Here is a 27,999-nt window from a genome sequence, read left to right as displayed (position 1 = left end):
ATTAAATCTTTTCCATAGATTGGTTTTTGAAAGCCTCTCCAAAAGCGAACACTTGAGGGGGCTATTTCACGTATCCGAGCAGAAACAGTTGATGAGTTCGTAGTATAGTATCCACCAAAGATTGTATATCGCCCTCGCACTGGCGCGCCGCTATACAATCTTCGGTATCCACACAGGACATTGACAGCGAGTCCTCTTCACACTGTACCGGTATTTCGCTCCATCAGTACAGTGCAGGTAACCTTGGCAGGCATTCTGTTGTCTAAAATGTGCGTGTAGCCTGAACTAGGGCAGGGCCAGTACTTTGTGGCAACATCCTAGTGTTTGTGTCATATCAGTGAAGTCGGGTGTGTTTTCTTACTCCACCAGGGCTTAACGTGAGGTGTCATCGGCCTGGAACTAACCTAGAAAATAGAAGCAAGAGCCCCTTGGCTTGAGCAGTTGAGGTGTTTGTTGAGTTGTCAGCGTTGTAACTCATTAGGTAAGTACTACAAGGGCCTATAACTACCTCTACTATTCTGCACCGTAGACTTTTATGATCTTATTATGCTTACTGCGCTCCACCTTTTTGATGATTCTGCTTGCTATGGCATTTTGAAAGCTGCCCAGTAAACTTACCAGATAAAACATCCGTTTGCACTTGCTTAAGCAGATCTTCCTTTAAAGACCCTATTAATAATAGCTAACTTACATGAAACTACTGTTCTTGAGTGTATTTTGTAGCATTTAACCATTGGCAAAAAATGAGGTTTTTCTACCCTCCTCACCTTTCATCATGCTCATCCCTCGACGATCTGCACACATCTGCATTCTCTTGTGGCTGTACATCACGTGACAAAAACAGGCATGTATTCGTGTTACAAACATTTACGTTGCTTTGGATACCATTCCCAATAATTCTGACTACTCCTGCTAAGATTATGTATAGAGATGTCTGGGAAATCTGTGGTCAGGGAACCACACTATTCACACTAACACTAAGTCACCATCTGCTTCATATTGTGATTCAAGCTGTATATTAATGTCCTGGAGACGATCTCACGATGCGCTGGTCTCTAGCGGACCATTCACAAAAGCATGCAGTGTCTATATGCGCATGCTGACAACTGTTTTCTGAGGGTCTCAATTCAGGCATGCAACATTTCCTCAGCTCCAATCAACTGATTTCCTCGCTTTTCACATCACACTTGTGCCGTTGAAAATTGAAATCATTCTACAAGTTCCATGCCTGCCAATAGGCTGCTGCGATTCATAAAGGATGCGTATATAAAGTTTAAGAATGTGCGTGCAAGTCCACTGCCACTGCAGTTGATGGAGTAAATCTGTTCTGGGGGGTCTACACCATATATACTCTATATAAGGGGTGATATTCATGATAAAGATGTATATATTTGCATAATGAGTATCAAATTCATGCAGAATCTTGCATCAAAATGAAATTAGTCTACAAATGAAATCTGCATCATTCCTTCTCTTTTTTCAAAAAATGCTACGATACATGTAAAACCCTGATGCAGAATTTGTGCCGTAAGCTTGATGGATCTCGCAAAGATGACGTGATCGTGCTGATCGACAGATCGTGCCCAACAGTACTATCTGTGTGCTGCTGTCTTCTTATCAATCAAACATAGCGATTGTTAGGCATGATCTGTGATCACTTGGCAATCAGGTGATTCTGTTTTACATGATGTGTCGATATTCTGTTCCACTACAACTTTGTCACCTGCCCTAACTGTGTCATGAACACAGCTTGCATGTGAGGACACCGGTCATTACAAATGTGAAGTTTCACCTCGATCCAACTTACATGTACATGTACCTGTATGGTTTGTTGTTAGGGCCATTTGAAGTTCAAGGCCACACATGTGTTGGCCAAAATGCATCGAGCAGATCCACTGAAGATACACTTTTGCTGACCTGTCTTGGAAAATGGGCACAGTGTGTGTTGTGAGAACGGTGTTTGTACTTAAGGAGTACCTACCGGTACATGTACGTCCAGTTTTCACAAAATTGGTGTCAAAATGATCGCATCATGTTACTGAAAAACTCCTGAAGGCTCAGTGCCTGAAAATACAAGCATTGTGATGTCAGAGAAAGCGTTGAGTGTTGGATTCTGCCCCCCCCCCCGCTCATTTAGAGTTAAAGGACCAACCGATAGTGCAGCACAATCGACTGATTGTGCCGCAACTTTCATGGTCTCCTATGCACAATAACCTCCTTGGCAGTGATCCTATAACATGTAGCTTGGCCAACATTAGGCTCAGTCAAGTTGAACATTTGCCAACTTGACTCGCAGTCGTACATACATGCACCAACTTGATCGTTTGCCAACTTCACCATAGTGCCAAATTTTCATGAGGCCACTCCAAGGTCCCCAGCACTGCTACTACTCCTCAAGAGGTGGATTGAGGAGCCCAAGTGGCATTGTAATGTAGCTCTCGGGCTTGGCCTCAGTATTTCACCAGCTGAGTGTCAGGTCTTTTTTACCAGTGCCTTAATACTAATGTGCAAATGTCAATTAAGTGGCCATAAAAGCACCCATGGTGTCTGAAACTCTCTGCTTTGTACTATACACCCCTGCCATAGAAAAGATGGTAATGATGAGCCCCCTTCTTCCACCCATTAGACCAGGAAGAGTGAGTGATTGGTTAAAAAAAAAAGGCTGTCTGTCCACTGGGTACCTCTACCTTTCAGGAAAAGTACTGTACCCTATGTTGAATGCCCCCTCTCCCGTCAAACCGATGGGGGAGGGGAACATTTTCACTTTTTTGTCATTCCAAGTGGAATGTGCCTTGTACAGATGTATGTATGTGGCGGTACATGTACATGTATTTCTGGTTTCAGGCCTGTTCTGTCATCATAAAGTCTGTACATGATGTCTCGTACTGGTAAGCCAACATGTATAATGGTACATTATCCAATTTGGAACCAACTACATGTAACTTGGAATCAGTTCAAGCCAGATCCAATCAACAAGTGATCTGTCTTTGTCAAGTTAAGCGGCAGGAACTTGAGTGTGAATGGTTCAGTCATGGCTCAGTTGCCTGGTTTTCGAGTTGACTAGGAGAAAGTAGGTTAGTCTCAAGGCAACTTAACTCTCTGTTTCTGCGTTTCAAAACCCAAACGCGTACAGTTTACAGACACACAGTGAGTGGTTGGCCCCATGGGGCATTGTTTCTGGTCAATGAAGTGCCTTCGTTTGTTCATGTGTGTTGCCCATAGAGGCCATGGCGATGATGTCATGACTCACATGAGCAAAATTTTCAATTTATCAATCAGGACGAACCATCTCACACAAAGATACTGCCAGTACCACTGAGTGTGCGCTTGAAAGGAAAAACGGAAGACAACAATTGTACACTGAGTTTCATTCTGCTTTTCCACTAAACAGAAATTCTCAGCATGAATACTGTTCAGTGTGTATGATCTATGAAGCTTAAAAGAGACCAATAAATAAATAATAAACAAATAAAAGTATGATTATTAAATAAAATATGGATCTTAAAGAACACACACATCTACACATGTACAGTTATAGTGTGTTTAGCTGTAGCATTGATTCCAAATCATACATTCAGGTTGTCTGACTTCCAGTAATTCCTTGTCCAAACCTTGTGCTTGCGTACAGTACATGTATTCTGTGGCATTCAGCCCGATATTCCTAACTGAGAATGTCCGCCCATGTAAATCTGTACTCCATCAGAGGTTAAAAGAGCAACCTGTCTGATGAATTCCCCCCGAGAATTTAACAGGAGCTGTGCAGATGTATGGTTACATGTAGAACAAGCCTTTAGCGTGTAGTGACTCATAATTTCATTATCCATTGCTCACGTACATGTACATGTAACACAGTTGGCTAGTGCTCTTTGACATTTCCAACTTTTATGTGTATATATATACAGGTACTGCACATGTACATCAGTCTGGAGTATGACCATATTTGCACGGCGTATTACATTACAAATCTCGCGCAATCTGACCAATCACAAGGCTTGTTCTAGCGGCCTGCAACGGATTGATTGCAACAGGTGTTTCTGTGTTATGGGGTGCTTTTTCTTAAACGTTGCAGAATATGAAACAAAAACACCAACAAAAAATGTCAATTACAATTTAATTAGCTGTGCTAAAAAAACCTGACTACAGGCATAAACTAAAAGTTCTAAAACACATTTGTAGAGAAGGGATTTAAAATTCGTCGTTACAACGCATTGCCAACTTGAGATATGTACCGGTAAAGCTGATTTTGGACTAATCGGTAGGGAAGGTGACTATGCCCATATGTGGTAATACATGTACTCTGGACTGTGCATGGCAAGTTCTCTTATAACACTTCCCCCCTAACAAAATTATCCCTTCCCTAACCCGAAGTAAGCCCCCCTCAAGAAAAACAATAACTATGATAGCAGTAATCATCATCTCTACTTTTAATCATTTTTTTAAAATTTGTGGTAATACTGAGTCTAAAATGTACCGATAGGCCTTTACGTACTGTAGGGTATTTGCAGTGTAATTTGTAATTTGCTGAATTCAAGCGACACATACACTATACATGTACACATTTTTTTAATATAAAAAAGAAACAGAAAACAGACTCGAGGCCATTGGTATTAGTTTCTAAGCTTTCAAGTCTTCCATCTTTCGGAATTAGGACGTTACCACTAAACTCAGTTGTGCGTATCAACGTACCAAAGGTTCCTCTATGTAATATGTAAGGTTAATCCAACAGAACAGTGGGCCTACCAAAAAAAAAAAGAACTGCCTCGGAGCTGAGAACCTCCGCTGTAATAACAACAGTATCTTTTTTAATTAAAGGTACGGGAAGAATCCAAATTACTGTTGGCAGTTTCCGATGGAATTCGTGTAACACCTGGAGCCATTGCCAATAAAGTCTCCGCATTTCATGAATTTCAATAAATGACTGTAGGCTGCTACCCGCCCCCCCTTTTGGCACCTTGCCCAGTTGTAATCAATACTCCCCCTCTGAGGAGTAGCGAAACTTCAAATACCAGTATGTGTTCAACTAAGCAGTCTCCGTGTACACGTACTCGTCCCCACCCATCATTTCTCCTCCCCCCCCCCTCGAGTGCCAGCAATGCCAGAATTTCTTTGCTTCATTAGATATGATGAGAGGAGATGGTGTAGACTGCTCCGAGATTGACGTTCAGACTGTGAAGGGACTTAATATATGGCAAAGGAGTGAGTAGGAAAATATGTCATTTGGCCGCGCCAGGAGGAATGGATCGGGGGGGGGCTCATGCACGGAGGTGTAAATCTCGTAGACATCTGTGGAATTTCTGAACAGGTCGTAGAGGTGTTTATTGCAGTGGGGGACATTTACAGTGAGATGTTACCAACTTACCGTATGTTCAATGCAGTATACATGGTCGTAGAGTCTTAGTGCAAAAAACCTTCCCTTACCTTAGGAAGGATAAATCTACGTTATTTTCTTTTCTTGTAGTTTTGTAAACTTATTTCATGAGGTACATGTACACTCATGCACGTACCGGGTACATTTATACTGTACTTGTACATATACATTTCTGGCGTACAAAAAAAAGTAGCAAGTTAAATTGCATTAAAGGTTTTTGCAATGTTCAGAAACGTATCCAGTGATTTCAACTGTTCAGACAGGTCTCCTGGAGCCAAATGCTTGGTGTTCAGTGGCATAACTAGAGTATATTTTACATGTACTGGAGAATTTGGGGGGGGGGAATTTAGTTTCTGGAGGGAGGCACTTCATTGGTTTGGTCACAGTGAAAACACTCACCAAGGCAGACTATCCCCAGATTTTTGTTTCTGGGAGGGGGGTGAGCCTATGCCTGCCCCTTATGTCTCCCCTTTCGTGTACATCACTATTGGTGTTGCCCAATGCACAGTGTGTGTCTACGGGATATCACGGCCATTTATACATTGTACATAATTGGAAGGCAATTATTTTTCATGTGTCTCAGCCCACCTAACATCTTGAAAGTTTTAGTTGATCCAACAGTGTGGAGGAATCTGATTTTTGAAGTCAAGTGCTGCTAAATTTACTGAAAACAAGAGAAATATCAGTCTGAAAAGCCACTGTACTGGCACTTGACAAATCACTTTTGATTATCTTCAATCACAGACATCTTCACGTTGCAATGACTTATCACAAGAAGCTTCAAGGATTAGTGAATAACGATGAATAATGATCTTGATTTTTAAAGTTATCTATCAAGTGGTTATAGTTCTCCTGAAATCATTTCCGTCACTTTGAGGTACAGGTACTGAAGGGAGGGATAAAATATCGGCCTGAAAAGCCACAGAACATGACAAATCATTTTTGCTGATTGTCTCCTTTCATGAACATCTTCATTTGTGTGGTGATTCATCAAATTTCAAGGATTAGGGAATAAGAATGATTCAGTGTTATTGTCTTGATTGTTAGCCGGGATATGTCGTGATTTGGCCCCCGGGGGGGGGAGGGGGAGGGAGGGGAGGGGACGTAGGAGGAGTCCCCCGTCATGCCCATGTACATGATATGCAGTGAGGTACACATGTACAGTTAAATGACCCACTCACTTTGGGAACATGCTTGGGGAGTTTTGCGAGGGGAGTTACGTTGCTCACGTCTACCTGTTGTCGTCGCACGGTCTGCAATGCCAATTTGGTCGTGACGCATCACGAGACATGTACAATGTACACGTGTGCATCATGTGCCTCTTGTGTCAGGAGAGGAAATCACATTAAGACCAGGCAGTCGCGCTGCTGGCGTTGTTGACAAAAGTGAGCGGAGGGGCTGTTGAAACATTCATGTGACGGTACGGTCGGCTCGTGGGCAGACGTCTGCTAGGCTGTGTGTGCATGCGGCATTTTATTTACCACGAGGTAGTGAATGTGAGCATTGATTCGCACAGCTCTGTTTGATGTGTTTTGGCCAGGTAGGTTGAGCTGATTTTCACGCACATTTTAGTCATGATGAAGCTTGTAACTTAATCCTCTTGCTTTGGCATTCAGCATACACAACGTCTCCAGGGATGACACTGTATCTCATCTGAGACGATTTTTTTTTAATCATTGTGAGTTGATGTCACCTACTAGCTCCCCGGTGAAGAGTGACCTACATGTAATGTACATTTACATTTAAGTTGTGCTGGGCAAGTAGCGGTGGATGTGATGAAGATTGACACAAAATAACGTTGAAGTTAGGAGAATGAATTCAACACCTTGCCACCGTGTACATGTATGTAGTCTACCGTTTATGAACAGACACTTCATGTTTTTGAACTTTTGCTGAGAAGTGCCGCCATCCATTTTTTGTAAAATCTAACTTCTGTCAGTTTATGTAGGCACACTGTCCAGGGTTCATATCGTGCAGTTGGTATGCTACTGTACATGCACAGGGAAGTAATTTTGAGCTTAGATTGTGGATAGTCCAACTTGTATTTTAAATGCTTACATTGTTTTTCAGTTTGTAATGTGCACATGTTTTATCATACATACATACCTGTATTAACCAATTTGCCTACTTTCACTAACGACTGCTTCATTCTGCTCAGTCTTTACTCTTGGGGCATACTAGTAATTGCAGGTACATGAGTAAACCTTCCTATATTTTCTGAAGTTCAACCTCTGCATGGAAAAACCAATGGCTTTTTGTTTGATTAACCCCAATCTGTAAAAATGCTGCTTTCCCAAGTGTAGGATTTTGAAGGATTGAGGTTAAGTGTGGCAAACGTGAAGCTAATTTCAAAAGATGCATTGTGTCAAGGTCTTTGGACAAACCTTGTCGTATTGATTCTCAGCCCTGCGTAAATTTAGGCTCAGTTTGTACCTAAAAACATACATTTCTCTTGCAGTGTCCACTGGTAAATATAATCATTCATACTGGCCTAAGCAAACTGACAGGAATTGAGGCTCATGAAGGATGGGGGATGTGGTCACCCCTTCAAGGAACACATTTGGAATACTGTGGAAGATGTAGGCTGTATCCAGTTTTTACATGCAGGCAGTCGCAGGATTTTGAAGGACTAAGGTTGAATCCCCTCAAAAATGTCTGTGGAGTTACATGTAGGGTCAACTACATGTACATGTCTGTACAGTCAGGGTACTTTTTCATCCCTTAAAAACTCAGAGAATGATAAATTCCAAAAAGTCTTCATCAGCGCACTGCCCTGGCCCGTATCATTACAATTGAATACGTTTCTGTTTGGGTGCCTGAGGGCGAGTGTTGCAGGGGAGAGTGATATTCCAGGCGCTCTCATTATCGAAGAGAAATTGGAATTTTGCCCCATGATGGTTTGTCTTCCCTTTTCTGCTGGGCAGCAGAGATTGCCAAGCGAGATAAACCGGAGGGCTGTGGCATGCAAAAGAGCTGCTTTCAGGAGATTCCTCATTTTGGTCTTGTTACCGTACTAACAGCTGCTCTGCGTGTACGTGTAGCTCTTTTACCCTTGTGCATATGTATATAAAACGGCACTCGTTCTTTAATTCCAGGGGAATCAAATTTTTCACAGAGCTGGAGTGCTGAACATTTTAGGAATCACTGGAGAGATGATACAAAAGGAAAAAAAAGGCCCATGTGATTTGGCAGGTGCTTGTCCCCAAGGCTGTCTTTGCGATCAATGGCAAGTGGCCAGTTTAATTAAGCCGCACCTTTTTTCCCCCTTTTCGGATTGGAAATTAATGAGAGTGTACCAGTAGCCAATGTATTTCCATCAGGTATCGGTATACTGTTACGTGTACCTCAAAACCTTTGCAATAGAAGCAACTGTAATTATACCTCCTTTTCCCAGGAAGGATAATTTTTCAACAAGGGCTGCGTTGTTTACAAAGAATGTGGTGGAGTGATGCAGTGACATTTTGCAGAACACCAATGAAGAAAAAACTGCAACTTTCCTGGTACCTGTCCTTCTATGCTCTGAGTTTTCATATCTTAATTATAGATGTCATGGATGTTGTAATCGGCCTCTTACTTAATGATAAGCCTCAACAAAGCTTCATCATTAGCATCAAATTCCTTAAACCCAGACTGTTTGTTTTAAGTATTTTGTCCTTCAATCTCCTAATGTTTCCTAATGGTTCCATAATCCCCTGAGCCTTTGGGAATTTGTTTGTCCAGCTTTAAGTGGTCTGGGATGTAATTAATTTGCGAGTTATTATTACTGGTGCATTCCATCCCTGCTTGGTTTAACTTACTGGACCCACTGCAGGCATCGATTACCCACATACATGTACTTATATTGATCGTGCTTGTAAGACGTCTGGATTTTCATGGTCACGTTGTGTGAAAAGTTGATAGGGGAGGAGGGAGGGATTAAATTAAAAAAATCTGCAGGTATCCAGTTGCTGCTTGTTTTGAGAATGTACTGCCGACATGTAGATGTCTTTTAAATCCACTGAATCCCTTTAACTCTTCCCAAATGTGGACAACAATGAAGTTACACTCCTGCCAACAGTGAAACTCTGTAATTTTGGATGGGACACTTGCTGTCAGAGCAAAGGACCTGTTCTGTCTCGGCCATCTGGATCTCAATCAGTGACCCCAACACTTGTTCGCACCACCCATCTGGCGAGTTTTGGTGTCTGTCAACCCACAACAGATCACTGATCGTGATCCTGATCTATGTGAAACAAACAAGGCCAACTAATCTGCACCACTAAGGCTCCTGGCGCGCAGGTAATGGCAGATACTACAAGCTATGAGCCAGCTATCACTTGCGGCTATTTTACAAAATCCATTTGACAGTTCTGATGAATAGCCATCATTAAGGGCTCTTCTTTCTGAGTATACAATATGAGCAATTATACCACCACACAGTCATGAAATTTCAAGTTTTCTAGCCACAATAGCAACTACTATACATGTAAGTTGTGGGTTCCCTTGAATCACAGAGGTAGATAAGCACATGGACCTGAAAGGTTTCGGTACCCGGTTACATGCACATGTAATGGTACATGCATATTCCTGACTGAAAGTGATACATTTGTTCAGTGCATGTACCTATGTACATGCAGTTTTGTTCTTTTCAGTTGTACAACAGAAATTTTTGACAGTTTTGCAACAATTCTGCAACAACAAAACACATACATGTACATGTACGCAACTGTTAGTTTTCAAGAATGAAAGGAAAATATTCCTTCTTTCCAAGAGTGCCTTTCAAATATTACCGGTTTATAAAAGTGGATGTAGCTGCATAGCACAGATCACTGTGTCAGAGAAACAATACATGGAGAGCAATACAGCACTTCAGGTGTGGTAATCATTATAATTCTGTGGAAACAGGGACGCTGTTTCCATGAAACTTGTAGAAGGACATGTACACTGTACATGTATCGCATTTATTCCTTAGACGACCTGAATGTTGGCTGATAAATGGATGGGGGGGTTGCCCATGGCAACCCGGCAACAGTTCATTTCACACTCTATTGAATATGTCAGTATCATGGGCGTCAATTGGTGGGGGACAGGGGAACATCCCTCCCACTTTTCCGGGGGGGGTGCTAGTATATGTTTCAATTCTCCCCCCCCCCCCACACACCTTTTTTTTCAAAACATGAAATAAAAATGAACTTTGCAAAATCATATGTTAAAAAACTGGCCTAAGTTGCCAGAAATTGTGTCAGATCACGCCACACAGCATCTATACTCCAAAATTTTCCGGGGCCCTTGAGTGGGACCCGGACCTGGACCCCACGCCGCTCAGGGCTTCTCGTTTCACACTGACATTTGTTCTGATAAGGGCTATGCCCCCCCCCGATTGACGCCCTTGGTCAGTATCATGAGTCTTCACTGTTCAGCAGGCTGTAAACTACATGTAGATCAGAAAGCTCGTATGCATACATGTATGTACCTGTAATTAAGTCAGAATTTCATAAGTGTGTTAAAGGAAGCGTCTGCAAGCTACATGTACATGTATTTAAATCAAAGAATGTAGGCTAAAACATGTACTGCTATCTGAAGTTTGGTTGATTGACAAAGCAGAACGATCTTTATGTACAAGAATATATCACCAGTTCTGCAACGACAGGAAAAGATTGAATGCAGAATTTGGGTTTTTTTTATCATTGATCGATTGAGATACATATATTTAAAGCAGTACTTTATTTTAAATTCAGGGGGCTCGTTTCCATGGCGCAGTCTACCGTCAGCAAAAAAATCTTTCCTTGCAAGGGTAGGAAAACCCTGTGCTAACTTTAAATTCAAGCCGGTCTCTCAGGTTACGTGTAGCAAAAGAACTAGTACTTGTATATTGTATGCTTGATTGTATCCTGCAACTAAGGATGCTGTGCTAAAGTAGGACAAGCTTCTGGGATCAGTTGAGCCCTGGAATTGAGTTACGGTTATATATTCTAAAAATGTCATTTTTTTTAACGGGCAGTTTGTTTTCATCTTTTTTCTTCTGTCCACTCTCTTTCCGTAGGACTCAGCAGGTGACTTACCAACTGAGGCCTCTTGTACATGTACATGTGAATTTATTTCTCCGAGTTGAAGACAGCTGGCACCATGGGTGAGTACTACACGTACATGGACCAGGCTTGTGAATTTACATGCTGTACCTGTGTTTGTAATATCATTCCGGTCCCTGCTGAAAAAAAAAAACAAATTGGGAACGAGCACTATTACATGTACCTCCAATTATACGTACGTCCAAGTACCTGCATGTAGCAAGTCTGGTCTGAGCCAATTTGGCTCATCAGGCAGGTGTTTATACCCGGTTTCCTTGGCATGAAACATTTGAGAGTACTTCTATTCCCCCCTGGATGGGATGCCAGTCCATCGCAGGTTGCTTCCCCAGCTAATGCTGGTACCCATTTATACTCCTGGGTGGAGAGAGGCAAGCAGGGGTGTACATTGCCAGGATGAATGCGTACATGTACATAAACCTAGCCATTATTTCAGTATGCACAAGGACTCTATAAAAGTATTTTTGACCAGGTACCGGTACATTGTACCATAATGGTGGCCAGTTGGGCCCTACTGTGCCTTCCCCTGGACACATACAGTACAGGCAAACAGCTTTTTATTTGTCCATTGCAGAATGAAATTCTAGCCCTGGTCAACGCCTTTTTAGTTGTCATGATTTTGCTTTTAGCATCACTATACTGTTTATGTAATTTTTCTATCCAACTCCCTTCACCTGCTGTGGGTAAAGTTCCCCATGTGTATAAAATATTGTCACATAAATTCTATCGACCACGACATGATGAGTATGTGTGCATCTTCAGCTTGTGAGGTTGAGTGTACTGTTCAGTGGTTGTCATCACCACCATCATTATCTAACCAGATGAAGCTGAAACGGGCGCCTCAGATGGTCAGCGGGAGCCTAATCGTCACAAAGTGCTCATCAGCATCATATTTTCCCCGGGGAGGGGGGAGGTTGGAGAGGGTTAAGAGGCTCATTGGGCAAGGCTTCTCTGCTTCTGCAAATTGACTCGTCTTCTCACGCAGATTCACAGGGCATCCTTTTCACGCATTGGATATCGTCTTACATGGCATGCACACATGCACGCAGCCTCTGCCCACCGTACGTAGTGCTGCCAGGGCAGACAAACATAATCTAATCATGCATCTGGCTCGTCATTTGTTGCAGCAACATTGTTGGATTTCTCGATGAACTTTACGACTTCTTTGAATGTAAATTTCTGTTTCTTTGATTTTCTTTTGGGAAAATACTACACTCAGAAATTTACTTACTTACCGTTATGTACATATACCGTGAATATTGTTTGAGGAAAACAACTTGCTAATTATTGAAAGGTTCAAATATTATACAGCAAAGATGTCCTGCAGGTGAATCCCATGTACAGTAGTATGACCAACATGTAAATTAGAAGATTTCTTCTAAAAGCTGCACGTACACGTACATACATACAGGTATGCTGATTTCATATTGGTCATCCCACAGAACTTACTTTGTTCTATTGCTTATGCGCTCCTGGAGATGACATCCTCATTAAGCATTCTGTCACAAAGCCTAGCTGAGTTTCCTAGAAGTGGCTGTTATAAAATCCAGTACTGAGCCAAACTGGGACCACCAACCAACTAAGCACTTGATCTTCAATATGCCACTGTATCAGCCATAAAATATGAGCATGTACAGTGTACATGTAGGCTGAATGTTTGCACAAACACTGTGCTCTAACATCATCATCCCGTCATCATTCATCAGTGAAATCGAGGGATACATGATATGTGTAGACAAGGACCATGCACTGAACAGGTACATGTAGGGTATTAGGGCAAATTAGGATGACCTTAAAAAAAACAGGCTACACTGATACAGAGACACGCACCTGTACATGTACATGCAACATGAGGCCATAAGATCGAAGGGACTAAATTAGAAATGGTTTGGATTTTGGATACATGTTTGCAGCTTGGAAAAACGGGGTGTTGCATTGCCATTTTGTGTGGTTACTTGTGTGTAAATGTACCAGTACATGTCCCGGTATGTAGATCATCAGCATATTGATGTGAAATGCCTTTTGCATATCGGTAGTTTGGGGAGGAGATAAAAGTAACGAGGCAAAATTGTAAATTAATCACCCAGTTTCAATTGGCATATAGTGTATCCTGTATTGCTATTGACACATTTACACGTACTTGTTTTGTACAATGATCCTGGTGATAGACCCGTCTGTGTGTACATACATGTACATGCACGTAACTTACATGCACCGGTAGGTTTGAATTTACAATTTACAACAGAAATCTACGGTAACTGGAAGTTGGTCATCCATGTAATGCACCAGCACATGTCATATTAATGGACACACTGAGTAGCGTTTCAGATGAGAAAAACATACAGGCTCCTCGAGTCCTTAAAGTCAAATTCAGCAGTCAGTGATACCGGTATGAACCGGTTCATTAACTAATACTACTGGCGTCATCCACTCGGCTATTAAAATGCCGAATACAGATACAAATATGTACGTAGTGTGGCCATGAAATGTATTTTCCTACATGTATACTGGCGCTAAAATTGAAGTTTGTTTAAGAATGTAATTTTTAAAAGCTTACTACCTGTACATACGTGTACATATACCGCCCCCCCGGTGCATGTGCATGTACACGTATGCATACGCGTACATGTATGTTTCACATCAATTTTGTTCATCTGGGAACCCATTTTTCTCCTCAAAAATTGCTCTTTTTTTTTAAACAGAATTTATTGTCAACTAGAATTTAAAAAAATGGGAAATTTTTGAAAGTAGGAAATTTTGTACATGTACCTGTATGTACATATACATGTACATGTACACATGTATGTCCATTTGCACTTTTGTTAATGTGTTCAGTTTTTTTCACCTCAACCGACCGATCCCCAACCAGCCAAAATCCAACACCAGGGTTTGTTGGAATCTGTTTGGATCAACACTGGACTAGTGTTAAAGTAAACTGACTGAGTTTTACGTGGGACAATGCCATTAACACAGTCCAGTTGCTCACATGTACATTATAAATGTACAGTTTAACATGATATTACATGTATGTTGTTGGGATTCACAAACATGTACATACATGTATGTACCGGCATGTACGGTACATCTACATGTATGAAGAAGGTTCCTGCTAAGTCGCTTGAGGGAGTTAGGGTTAAATATATTGCAAAGTTCATATCAAAGACTCATACCAATAGAAAATCCCACAGGAAATAAAATGTAGTCATCATCTGATTAATAGACATCCTGCTTGTGTGATGATGAGTCTAACGGGTACCGCGTGTACATTAAAAAAAACACATGAGTCACATGAATTGCTGATGTGCCTTGTTAACAGTACCTTTGCTGCTCAAGTGCCATCTTACAGTGTCATACTTTTCACGTAAATTCACAATTTGATTTTGAAAAATGAAGATTGTAAACATTTTAATGATTATTAAAGGTGTTGGAGAGCACTTTCTTGGTACTACATGTACTACTGGGACATTGTATGGTACAATTTTAAAGGTGTAGTCCCACATTTTCTGTTCATGAAGTACCATAACTGACAAAATTATTGTTAAATTTTCTAGTTTACTTTGTTTGAAAAATATTCACGGGACTAATTAAGCTCCATGTAGAATAATTCTTTCAAGGAAGCTGTCATTTTGAAGAAATCAACGAAGGAAGGCCATTTCTAGTGATGTGTCGAAATATGCGTTTTGGAAAATGCCCTTTGTCATTTTAAGCATTGACACCATGCACAAACGGTTGCCATAAGTTGTTTGTTCAGTAAATTTATCAAGCTGCAATCGGCTGAATTGGGCACAATTTAAACCATGACACTGCAACTTTTGAATTGTAATCAAAATCCTAGCACTGGTATATTTTTCTCGAGACCTCATACATGTACATGTAGGTTAGTTGTAAAGCACCTTTATTCAGATTATGAGCAATTTGTTCGCTTCAGACGACCATAATGCACGGATGACAAATGACAGACTGTACCTTTTAATGCACAATGTTATTTGCTCACAAGATGTGTACAGGGTACATGTACATTGGTGTACTGCACTTGTACTTGCTGAATGAAAAACTGCATCAAGGATTCCATAGATCAAAAAACATACATGTATATATTTATTTACATGTATATCAGTCATGTGACTTTTCCTTGGATCAGCTGATTTCCTTGTTTTTCACTTCACGCTCATGCGGCATTGACAATTAAAGAAGACTGTACAAAGTCTGGTAAAGACTGGAATTTCTTGTGTTTTGGGGGTCAAAGTCCAAGTTGCATGTCTGCGTATACTTGCGTACATGCACTGGTACTAACCAAAAATATCTCCCCCTTACATGCACTGGTACTAACCAAAAATATCTCCCCCTTACATGCACTGGTACTAACCAAAAATATCTCCCCCTTACATGCACTGGTACTAACCAAAAATATCTCCCCCTTACATGCACTGGTACTAACCAAAAATATCTCCCCCTCCCCTCCCCCCTTTCCTAGATGATTTGGGGAAGGCGGTTGAGAAGTTACAGCTGAATGCTGATGAGGGCGATCCCGTGTCATGCCTTGACTGCATGCTACAAGCATTGGAACAAGACGGTAATACCGGTACAGTGCATTGTATTATGTTATGGCTGGTTCACTGTTAATTCAGGTGATTGACAATAGTGCGCCTCCGAGAGTTTGCAACGACGCGTTGGCGCGAAATCTGACGACCCTTTCCAAACGCGCGTTGGGTCAACAGATTTCACGCATTGTGATTGGCCAACGCGTTGCAAACTCTTGGGTGCACACTAATGTCAATCGCCCATATTTTTTATGTAGTGCTAGAGTTGCCAGAAAGTACATGTACATGCACATGTTGGATTTTATTCACCAACCGGATGCAATTTGGCCAAGGTCTGAAACAGTCTTTCATGTCTGGTGTGTGCTTTCCTCAAAAGTGTGTCATGGCCTTAACCTCCAACACAAATGATTTCCCCTGCTAGAAGGTGCCATTCCCAATCAGTGGTTTCCGCCATCTTCATGTACCATTCATTTCTGCATGGCTACAATAACTTTAAAAAAGTAAAGGAAAGCATAAATATTACTTGAATTGCCAGTCAGATCTGATACACGTAGCTTTGTGCAAAATGTAGCAAAAATCTTCCACTCCGCATTCTTTGAACTACATGTACATGTACACTTTTAGGGGCATTAAAATCTGGCACAGTACATATCAATGTCTACGCAGTTGGTTAATTGATATGCACCTGTACATGTACATTCTTGAATTCTGCAAAATCCTTCGTCACCTCCTGTTGGGTTTTGAAGAGTTGTATCAGTGTATATGATTGCAGTGCAGTAACAGAAATCATCACGACAAATTGAGGATGAGCGACCTGTGATATGACCGGTGTGGGCAATTCTGGGCCTATTGTTGGCCTACGCTCTAAATTTTCATTATTTTTTGTGACATGTTTAGTTGAGGAATCCAGTGCTCGTCTCCTAAGCCTGGGGACGGTAGCAATTCTGACAGAACAGCTGAAGCAAACAGACAAGGAAATTTCCCTGGGGAGGATCTGCAACATCATTGCTGAGATGGCCAAAAATGGCAAGTCTATCAACTTTCTCATTTCGCAAAATGGTGATATCCACAGCCTGTGCTTGTGAACATCTGACCAGTAAGTGTTTCAGTACTTACTGGTAGCATTTATCCATCCACGAGCCAACGGCCTTCACAGAATTTTGTGCAGGAAGTAAAGGCATGGCAAAGCCTTATGGGTAACATACATGTACCGTACATGTAACTTGGACTAACTTAATATAAGTGCCAAAAGTACATTCTATTATGTGCAGTCGTCATGGCAACGCACATGTCAAAATGCTGACCATTGTTGTTTCAAAGACAGTGCTTGTCAAAAAAACTGGTTACCGTTCCGTTAAATGCTGAGATCCCCAAGATCGACTCGGTCACAGGTGATAGAAATGAAACAATTTCCCAGTTCTTCTGTTATTGGATATCATCCCAGCACATTGGGAAAATAAACCGAATACTTGCCTTTTGCAGAGAGCATTCGCGATCCTTTCGTAGATGCGGGCATCATCCCCACCCTGAATGGCTTGCTGTCACACCAGGACCAAGATGTAGTGATACAGGCATGCCGAGCACTGGGGAACATCTGCTGTGACCATGGTAAGTTGAAAAATTGACGAATAATTAAAACATGACTACAGGGTGCCTTCCTAAATTCTTCTGAAATACCAAATAATTTTTTTAAATAACTGTTCGTCGTAATTTTAATCCTTTTAAAACGTATGCATGTAATTCTGTGCAAAATGATGTAGATCGCTTCATTTCCAAATTGAAGTCGGAAGAATGAATGTACCGGTTGGGCAGCATCAGAGGGCTGTCTTTGAGAACAAAAACATGCACCTGTACAAATAGACACAGGGAACTACAATTTGATTAAAATTGTTGGGCAAGAAGTAATAGTCTCTTCAGAAATGTTGTTCTTCCTCCATGCATCGCTGAAATGTTCCACCACGTGATATTCTATTTGCCAGACGAGGCCCGGCAAACCATCCATGATACAGAGGGGGTAGAACGACTACTGGAATTGCTGAAATCAAGATCCGTCACACCCGACACCGACTCAATCAATCAGAAGGTCCGAGTGGTTGCTAGTGGTTACCTGATGAATCTTACTTATGCCAATGGTGAGCTTTCAGGAGCATTTGTTACATATACATCAAATACAAAATTTGATTATTACAGTTGATCAAGAACTATTTGCTCATAAATCCATTGGATTTTTACTTAGTATTACACGTAGTTCGTTATTTCCATCGTGCTGAAAGTGCTGTTAAAAGGTCCATTAATTCATAAACAGTACCCTAAAATGGACTACACTGCAACATTCTTGTTCTGAGTGCATGTTACCGTAATTTCGGTGTTCGATTATCCTTTGTTTTACCAAAGAACTCTTTGATCCAACATAGGCATACTCCAGACTAAAGTCAGAATGCAAGGGGGCATTGACCTCCTCGTGTTGCTCATGAAGAACTTCCCGGACGACATCAACCTGTGCGGCAAGGTCATCATGTGCATCGGCAACATTGCTGAGCTTGGTGAGTTGTCAGATGTTGCGCAGTGATATAGTCAAGTCCTTCACAAATGCCAATTGGTGGGGTTTAAACATGGTACGTTTGAAATTACAGCTGATGGGCTAGACAGCGCCGTTGAATTTTTGGCTAGAGGGTGCTGCGGCAGTGTACATGAATGTCTCAGCCTTGAATCCAAGTTCAAGTCCTTTTGCCGAACTTGTGCCTCATCTATTCAATTTAATTTCCGAAGTGATTCTACATTCAACATTTTGATCTGTCAATTTCAATTAAAAACACGCTCTCTGTTGTTTCCACTTGGAGCAGATTGCAAATTAGTCTTCTCTCCATACTTTTTATTCCAGATGAGAACAAGGTAGGCTTTGTTAACTGTGGCATCACAGAGCTTCTCATCAAGGCACTTAAGATGGTTGGCGATGATGATCAGTTGGAGACAGTCTTTGAAGTCATCGCAACCCTGGCTGAAAACGGTACATGTACATACACCTTAAGTCCCCCATTAATAGAGAATTTGTTTTTTTTCTATGACACTTAAAAGTCTTATAGTTGCTTAACAAGTACTTCACAAATGCTTAACCAGTACATGTAATTACATATGCAAGTCTTCAGAAGTAGTTACAAGTACTCCAGTCTTGATGTGAGTTTGGAACTGTGACAGAAATACTCTTCTGTTATTTTTCACTGCAGTTTAGTAGACATGACGGTACTCTTGATTAGTAGTGTAGAGTACTAGTGAAGTACTTGTTTTTGTACTTGAGTTAATTACCTGACTGCTAGACACTTTGACTTGATTAATCTTCGTTTTGTTCTCACCTTAGATGCCATGAAGCTTGAGTTTGCCAAGGCCGACTTGGTGCCGACCGTTCAGGATGTGGTGGACAATTTCATGAAGCAGGAGTCGGCTGGAGGCAGCCAGTCGGATGAGGACTTTGACATTGAGAGAGTGGCCAGTGACATCATCATCTTGCTGCTGACTGGAGGTGAGAATTTGATAGTTATGAACTCCATTGAACTGGTCTACCTGCATTGTGTGGATGTATTTGTTTGCAGGTCCACACAAAGAACAAGAAGCCGGTATTTACACAGAGCACATTGTCCATTTGTCTGGTATTTTAATAATGAGGCCAAAGCAATTCACCTGTTTCAAATGACCTCTTTGCAGATGAGAGTATGAAATACCTCTTCAATGAGGGTCAAGGGTCACTTTTCAAGATGGTCATGTCTGACTGGATTAAGTCTCCCACTGACCTCTACCAAATATCCGGTGCGCTGGCTATCGGCAACTTCGCAAGAAACGGTGAGTGTTTAACCCATTTGATATTGCAGTCCACAGTTGAACATTGGTCTCAGATGAAATAATAACAACCATTGACACATAAGCATAGTGCAGAAGATTAGTAAAAAGTGTACAATGCCGTGTGCTTTTTCCCTTCGCATACTTTTATAACCTCATATTATTGTATCTCTTAATTGTATACTGATCCTTTGAGATCACACTTCAAAGTTACCGAAGCTGCCGTTTGTTGATGGCCATTACCTGAGACACATCCACAACTTTTTTCCTGATATAGTCTCTGCGATGTAGACAACCAGATGAAAAGGTCACATGATCTAATCCGTGGACGTTTTGGATTTGTTCCCCAGTGTAGCATCAACTAACAGTTTAGTCAGACCGTGGACGCTTCTAGGCTAAATGTCTCAATTTTTTATGAATTTTTCTCTGAGCAGATGAGCACTGTATCAAACTGGTAGAGCTTGGCGTGTTGGGACCTTTGCTACAGCTCCTGAAGAGACCGGAAGGAGAGGAGCTGGACATGAGACTGGGTCATGCAGTGCTCAGTGCTCTCAAGAACCTTGCTATACCAAGTAGGTCAACCTTTGTCTTGCCGAGGGCTCAATATAAGTATTGTGGACTGGGCTAGAACTGAGTACTGGGCACCCTCACAAATTGAAAGTTGGTCACCTGCTCTGTGTACATGTAATGTGTTGCCCCACAGGGATGCATTGGTGTGTTGAAACTTGATCTCCCTTGTTTAGAGCAAAGAACCAACTCTCCCGGATTTTTTTCCACCTCCCTGCACATGTCAAAAATCTTCTGGATTGTTCATTTTGCATGCAATTTTATACTTACTTGTCTTCTTTACCTGTAGTAAAACTTTTTTAAAATCTTCATAACTTTTCTTTTATCTGTACAGAGGTCAACAAGCCCTTGCTGCTGGAAGCTGGTATCTTAGACGTAATTTTACCCCTTCTGAAATTAGAGATGCATCCAGTTGTATTTAAGCTATTAGGAACGTGCAGAATGCTTATTGATGGCCAAGGTAAGCTGCGTGTTTTTAAGGGGAGGCATTGTTATATGCAATACCAACTTTTGTAATTACAAAACCCACACAGATTTACAAACGTTTCCTAAGTCACACTTTCCAAATGAAAAGAAAGGACACAAAGTTTACGGGACACAATCTTACCTTTATGAGCCTTGCTGGTCCAAAGGGTGCCATCATTTGTTCAGACATCGACAAGTTTTGGCAGATCCAGCTTTTAAGCAAAAAGACAAAAGGGTTAAGAGCCTGTTTCTTGCAACCAAGGAAATTGTTTTCATGATTTTGTTTCAGAAATTTTTGTTGTCATTTTACCAATATTTGTGTAGGGGAAACAGCAGTGTCCTTGGGTTGTAATGCTGAATTTATTGAGAGGGTTGCTGACCTCAGTGACTGCCAGATACACGCTGGTGTAGCAGGAGAAGCTAATAGGTATTTTCCATGTTTGATGTTGTCCTTCTATTTACAAAGGAATTTCATTCTAGAAACCCGGAGAAAGAGAAATGGCTCCTTCAGTTTGTGCCAGAGAGGTTTTAGAGACAGTACAGTGTTACAGTCCAAGATCATAACATGAATTCTTGGATTTTTATTTTGTGAAATTGGATTTACTAAAAATGGAGCAAATGGAAAGTTTTCTCAAACTACACTGGCCATGCAAAACTCATCATGAGTTTGTATACAGCCCCTTAAGCAAATTTGTTAGTTATTCGTGGACAGTGTGCATTGGGGGTTATAATAATGGTATTTTTTGTTTTCCCTTGTGTCTGGAAACTGGCAGGTTACTAGCGGCACTCATTAAACACTCAGCCAACACCCAGGTCATGCACTGCATCATTGAGCACGGCGGGATGCCTCGCCTGGTTGCCATGGCGATGAGTGAGCACACACTCATGCAGAATGAGGCATTGATAGCACTCACCCTCCTCTCTTCTACACAGTTGGGTAGGGCCGGTTTGAAAAATAGTTATTCTCTACAGAAGATATCTTGTTTTTCCTTGCTGTCCATTAACAACAGCTCTGCCTTTGCGTGCACTTGCTGCTTAGCCAAACCCAAACTCAAACCAAAAAAACACAACTCGAAACCCGACCAAAGCAAAACCGAAAATCCAAACCAAACCCGAACCAATATCCCCTAAAACCTGAAACCAAAACTCCAAGTAAAACTCAAAGCAAAACCCAACCAACATCCAAACCAAACCAGAAGCAAAATCCCTTAAAACCCGAGACCAAAACCCAAAAAGAAATGGAAGAGGTTCGGACCCTCTGCATTTTCAGTGTTTCCTTACAGCAGTGCTTTTTATATTGAGAGTCGATCACATTCGTTGGTTAATTCAGAAAAAGCATACATGTAGAATATTATTTGGTACAAGGAATAACACACCACAGGGTTTTCGTCAGAGCAGTTACAAATGGGTTAATGACCCTCTAATTCTGCCTTCCTGGACTGGTTTCAGATCCCTCAGCCGTGCAAGCCCTCATGGATGCCAATCTGCTGGGGATGGTTAGCAGGGTCCTAAAGGCAAACACCACTGCCCCTGAGATTCAGTGCAATGTTCTTTCCCTCGTGGGCTTTCTAACACAGTCAGGTGAGTGTTTGGACCATTCCATTCCACAGAAGGGAAGATAAATTACCAGTATGCAAAGGGAAATATTATTCTCCAACCTTGATGAACTCAGGCACAGTTTCAATGTAGTTTTAGAGCTTACATTCAGAGTGTTTCAAGAAAAAGTCCATCTTGTAAATATGGAAGACTTGGTAATGAAAGTTTTTTGTATTTTATGTAGTCAATTAATTCAGGATAAAGTTACTTTGTGTCATTTTATTATGAAACAAGCAATCTCTACAAAAAACAGGCTTTTGGGTTTGTTTTGTGTGAGTAGTTTGTTTTATTTTGCCATGGGATTGTTTTCTCAATTTCTCAATCAACCTGTTTAAGTTTCTTCATGTCTTTCAAGACCTTTCAATTCTCCCACTAGATGTTCTAAAAGAGGTGATGATTCAAGGTGATCTGCTCGAGGCAATCAACATGCTGGCGTCAAGCAACATTGAGGCAGTACGCAGGAAAGCCGCGAACGTACGAGAGCATTTTACATGAACCACATGGCCTGCTTCGATGAGCCACTTTTTGGTTGGAAGAGATTTCTTGCAAGATGACTGAAATGTAGGCCGCTAATTTAGCTGAAGCTTGAAAGTTTGATGCACGGAACAAGGAACCTTCCCCAGCAAACCCTTCTTATTGCTGCATGCGCACAACGGATACAGGCTTTTGCGTTGCCCTAGAAATTGCTGGCTGGTTTGCAAGTTTCCACATGAGGAACAGAGCACGTGACCCAGTAGTGTCACACAACAGCAGAGGAGACATTGCCGAGGTTAAAGTTGCAACACTCAGAAACGAGTCCCAGGATATTTTGCTCCAATGGCAAGCACTTAAGTGCAAGAGATATGGGCTGTGATTATGTTAGCTACGATTTGGCACAGGATTTAGAGAGTTTGGTTTAATGAATGCCGGCGTTACTGCTGATGTTGGCGAAGTCATGTGGCAGTAGAGGAGACATTGTTGAAATTCAAGTTGAACGCATGCATCTTCATTTACAAGAGGATGGGCTATAATTGAGGAAGACACTGTCGCACAGGATTTGGAAATCTGATTTAAACGAACGGCAGGAACTCAGGTTTACGGCAAAGTTAAGCAGGATTGCAGGCTTGAAACTTCAGCATTGTGCAGCAGACCAGACATTTCAGAGCAAGGTATTGGAATAAGTGAATGTACAAAAGCGTTTTCACACATTTGCTGGCAGTCCAAGTACATGCATATGAAATAAATTGTAAATTACATCACAAGTGCAATATACTGTGAAGGAAGTCCACTTAACCACTTCACAGAAAACCTAAAGCTGCAGAATACATGTAAAGGCACCTTGTAAAATACATTTAAAGACAACTGTCCTTGTTAGAATGTGTTGTAGACCATGCATCGTTTGTTTCAGAACACAAGTGAGGATTTTAAAAACGACTGGACACGGCCTTTTTAGCAGTTACAGATATTCAAAAGAGTTACACTTAAGTAGAATGGAATTGCAGGTGTAAAACTATTTAGTAAAGGTGTGTTTACAATGGGCTTCAGTTTACAATCCAAAAAAGCAAACACATCTAAATTGCAGCATTAAAGGAATACACAATGGAAACCTACATACAGAAGTTGGGAAGCTTGAGCACCATTGTTCATTTGGAACAACTGAGTCCCCAGCGTAATTAACAACATTGTCAAGCAGGTACAGTGAAGCGATGCAGAGTTTATGCTGGATGAGGCAAAAAATACTGGTACATGTACCGCAGCCGATAGATAGAGACTTGAAATGCACAGGAAAGCTTGCAACATTACAAGGAATGTGGTGTTAAGCACATGTCAGTTTCATTCTGCCATGAATACTATGTTCTAGACAAGACTTACCATTGGATTTGATGAGGCATGTGTACTAGTAAGTTCAAAGTGCCAGGTTCAAATCCAACTTTGATTACCTATAATCTTGTTTCCCCCAACAATCGGGACACTGGCTATACAGATACACAAGGGACTAAAAGTTGGCTGAATTGGAGAAAGACATGTAAAGGCACGCACAAAACTGTAAGCGTAATGTGATGTACCAAATAACATAACGGAATGCCCTTCAAACGCAACTCTGTTGATGTTTCATTTTTATTGTTGGAAGGATTGTAAGTGCAAGGGTTCCCAATTTTCTTATTCGGACAGGTTTGAGCACTTACAGAGTTTTGAGAGTTTGGAAGCATTACATTTTGCATGAAAATGACTCAAAATTGTAACAGTTACTTCAGATACCATATATGGATTCTGAAATATTTGTCTATTCAGCAAAGACTGTGAAAGCTACAGCTTAAGGGACGTTTAACTTTCTGTGAAGAGAACTCCTCAGTGATGACTGATACGATGACCTGTTTATGTTCAGAAATATTTGGCAGAGTTCCACAGCATATGCATATTATGTTGAGACACATTAGAACCTTGGATGATTCCTAGCGACAATCAGTTTTATACTGTTGAATGCGCTGCCAAAATTTTGAAGAAACTGAAACTAATTGGGCTAAAATATATCTAGATGTATGCAATGTCTAAACATGTACCTTGCTCACTCACTTCACTTAGTTAATTCATGTAAAATTTATGTATTGATGAAAGCAGCAAGCCAGCTGCACAAATGTATGGAATGTGCTACGTCTCATAGGTTGATTCAATCCTCACTATCATTAAGGATGGAAATCAGTTACTATAGCAACTAATTTGATAGATTTGTACTCGTATTTTGTGTAACCGTAAGCTAAGATTCTTAGTAAGAAAGAAAAAATGAAAGCATATGCATTTCCTGTCTACCAAAGCTTTGAGGCAAAAAATTCAAGCCCAATGACAGTCCTTCACATACATGTACACTGGCTAGGTTGCTTTCAAACATTCCTGCAACATACTTCACGGAGCAGTATTTATGATTTCATTGAAAGGAATGCAAACACTCGAGGTGTACTTGTAGGAAGTATTGGTGCTTTGAAGAGCATTCACTTAACTTTGAAGTTACCGGCTACCAAACTTAACTGCCTTCTTATTGTATAAAATCATTGGGAAATAATGTTCAGCCCATTCAGGGTTTTGCATTTGTACGCTAAGCTGTTGCATTTTTGAAGATGCATGAAATTGTACAGATAACATAAATCGTGGTCTATAATGCACATACATGTAAAGTCTTGCCATGAAAGTTGCAGCAAATTGCGGGATAAGTGAATCTTCATGTAATTGTTAATTTACATCTAAAAATCTGTAAATGTCACGTACACTGTTAAAAATGAACATGTTGAAATCATGCATAAACTGAGTTTTTATGCAATCAACACTTACAGTCTCTGGTTCTCGATTGGTGGCTGCCTCAAGCGCCTTATCTTTAGATTGATGTTATAGCAAGGGTGATCTACATATTTATATCCATTACCCAGTCTTGGTTCCATCTCGTCATTCGGGATCTCTTTGAACAAATGCCTGTTTATATGCCTGCTCGCAGGTGTTCTGCATGATGCCAAAGCTATGGCTGCTGACTGATCCATTTTGGTTCGTTAGTGTGACGTCACCTCAGTTTAAACCACGGCCACCGCAAATCGTTATATGGAACCGGAAGTTACTTAGGTGATTATCCAATTGAAACTTGCGCGTATAAGACGAAGTCACTTAAGAACCGGATTGCGTCACAGAAATGGCAGTCTTTTCACGAAATTGTTCTGTGTCAACAGACTGCAGTGAACGTGTTCGTTTCCAATGCCACAGTACATGTTTCTGGCCGCTGCATGTCAGACGTTTGTGTGCGGAAGTTACACAAAAATTATGAGTCTGATTGGCCACAAAACAATGAGACGGGGCTGTTAGCATTCTGATTGAACCCTGTACCAGGTTAGCGTCATGTTTAATACGAATGCAACGTTTACAGAAGCCCGTAGTTGAAAGTGGAATTCACAAAACTGAGTTGTTTTTTTTTAATTCAAGTCCCAGATAACAGCCTGTGGGTTACACATATGCGCACAGTCGGTGGTGTCTAAATCAAAACGGCTGTGGCAAGTAACACACCATTTGCGCATGTGCGAATTGAAACCAAAGCCTTAACTTTAAGACATTTCCTAAGAATAGGCCGATCCATTAAGTTGTCGTTTGCATGTCCGGTTGCAGCCATTCCTATAAAGGCTGCTTGCTTATCCAAATTTTATGCATTGCTCTGTTAATTTGTATAGATCGCGGTTTTTCTCTCTGCTGCTTTAACTGCAAATACTGCACTTTCCACCACTTGTAAAAAGAGATTAAACCTACAGATTGTTGCATGCCAGCAAGGCTGCTGTTGCCTAGCAACCAAAGAGACAAGTATTCCAAAGACAAAGACTTTCATCATTCTACTTCAATATTATACTAAAAAAGTTAGCGAATTATCTGTATTGACTTTAACCTGTACAAGACTTGTATAAATTTACTGCATGAATTACAAAATTGGTTGCTAAGCAACCATGGGAAATCAATTTAAAATCTAGTTTTCGCATGCTTGAAGAAAAACTTCATGACAAAAGTGTTGCTTTCTCAGTAATTTTAAAATGTGAATCTTTCCGATATTTTTAAGTACTTTTGAAAATTGAGCTAAAGACACTTTGGCCACCTCTATCTTTGTTAATGATGCTTAATTTCGATCTTTTCATTTTTTAGCGTTACAAGTGTTCAATATTTGTTGTTTGATTTGGAGATTTCTATGAGTGTTACCCGGAAAGTTTTGAAGATTGAAAAAAAATGGCTTTTTAAAAGAGGGCACAGAGGTGAATACAGGAAAACTAAACTGTTTTGAAACCTGCTGTTGGTTTTTCTGAAATATACGTGTCTGTAGACCACCCCTTGCCCTCTTGCAATTGGACCGAAATAGATTCTGAAATTTTTTCGCAGAGTTTCAAACCGATTTAGCAGTGGTAAAAATAAAATGTCCATTTACCAAAGGAGGGTCTACTGAAATGTTTTTGAAGAGCGATACCCGCTGTTGGAACAATATTGGAGATTTTACTGGACCATAACTCACTGTTCATTTGTATGTTGGTTTGCTCCAGAAAACACATTCCACGAAATTACGAATTGTGTCACGAATAGGTGACTTTTGATTTTTGCATGTATGTACGAACGAACTAACGAACCTACAGCTGCATGTGGCAGTGGTTGATATCGTGCAAAAATTAATTTGGCGTTTTTCCAAGATGAGAACAATTACCGAGGTAGCCACCGTGGTGGTAACCTTTGAACCATGGTAATCAAGGTGTTGGTGTTACGAAGAATCTTATTTTACACTTTGTAGCCAAAATTACATGGTAAGGCTGCATGACCGTGCACCACAAAACAACTTGTTAAAGGGGCTATTTTTAAATAGGAAATCTGATTATCGAATGTGTGGTATATACCATCAACATTGGAAGCATTCCATTCATAAAAATTATCGAAGTATGGCTATTTCAGAAGTGTAATTACAAAAACAAACTGTAGTCTGTCCCGTTCCATTCCGTCGAAGGAAGAATACTATGTACATGTATGCCTGCAGATTACACTGTTCTCAAAATACTGTGAAAAAATAAAAGTGATTAAAGTGATTTAA

General features: G+C 40.8%; 1 protein-coding gene across 6 annotated transcripts; it reads left to right on the top strand.

Annotated features, from left to right (window-relative positions):
* Positions 1 to 93: 93 nt before the first annotated feature.
* On the top strand, positions 94 to 27,999 carry rap1gds1 (Rap1 GTPase-GDP dissociation stimulator 1). 6 transcript variants are annotated; one of them, XM_022241148.2, is made up of 17 exons: positions 94 to 237; positions 370 to 481; positions 11,391 to 11,477; positions 15,908 to 16,015; positions 16,872 to 17,000; positions 17,457 to 17,582; positions 17,954 to 18,106; positions 18,389 to 18,517; positions 18,856 to 18,981; positions 19,330 to 19,491; positions 19,674 to 19,808; positions 20,240 to 20,377; positions 20,707 to 20,832; positions 21,162 to 21,264; positions 21,611 to 21,774; positions 22,287 to 22,418; positions 22,810 to 27,999. In XM_022241148.2, the coding sequence occupies exons 3-17, from the start codon at positions 11,474 to 11,476 to the stop codon at positions 22,926 to 22,928; spliced, it is 1,854 nt and encodes a 617-aa protein (XP_022096840.2). In that variant the 5' UTR covers positions 94 to 237; positions 370 to 481; positions 11,391 to 11,473; the 3' UTR covers positions 22,929 to 27,999. The 6 variants fall into 6 exon arrangements, with proteins under 6 accessions (XP_022096840.2, XP_022096922.2, XP_022096749.2 ...); XM_022241230.2 differs by having other exon boundaries at positions 123 to 269; XM_022241057.2 differs by having other exon boundaries at positions 123 to 481.

Source organism: Acanthaster planci, linkage group LG19 (genome assembly GCF_054643075.1).
Source record: "Acanthaster planci isolate LZ-2023a linkage group LG19, COTS_SCS, whole genome shotgun sequence".
Classification (NCBI taxonomy): domain Eukaryota; kingdom Metazoa; phylum Echinodermata; class Asteroidea; order Valvatida; family Acanthasteridae; genus Acanthaster; species Acanthaster planci.
Note: the sequence above shows the minus strand (reverse complement) of the source record. Positions and strands in the feature narration are given on the sequence as shown.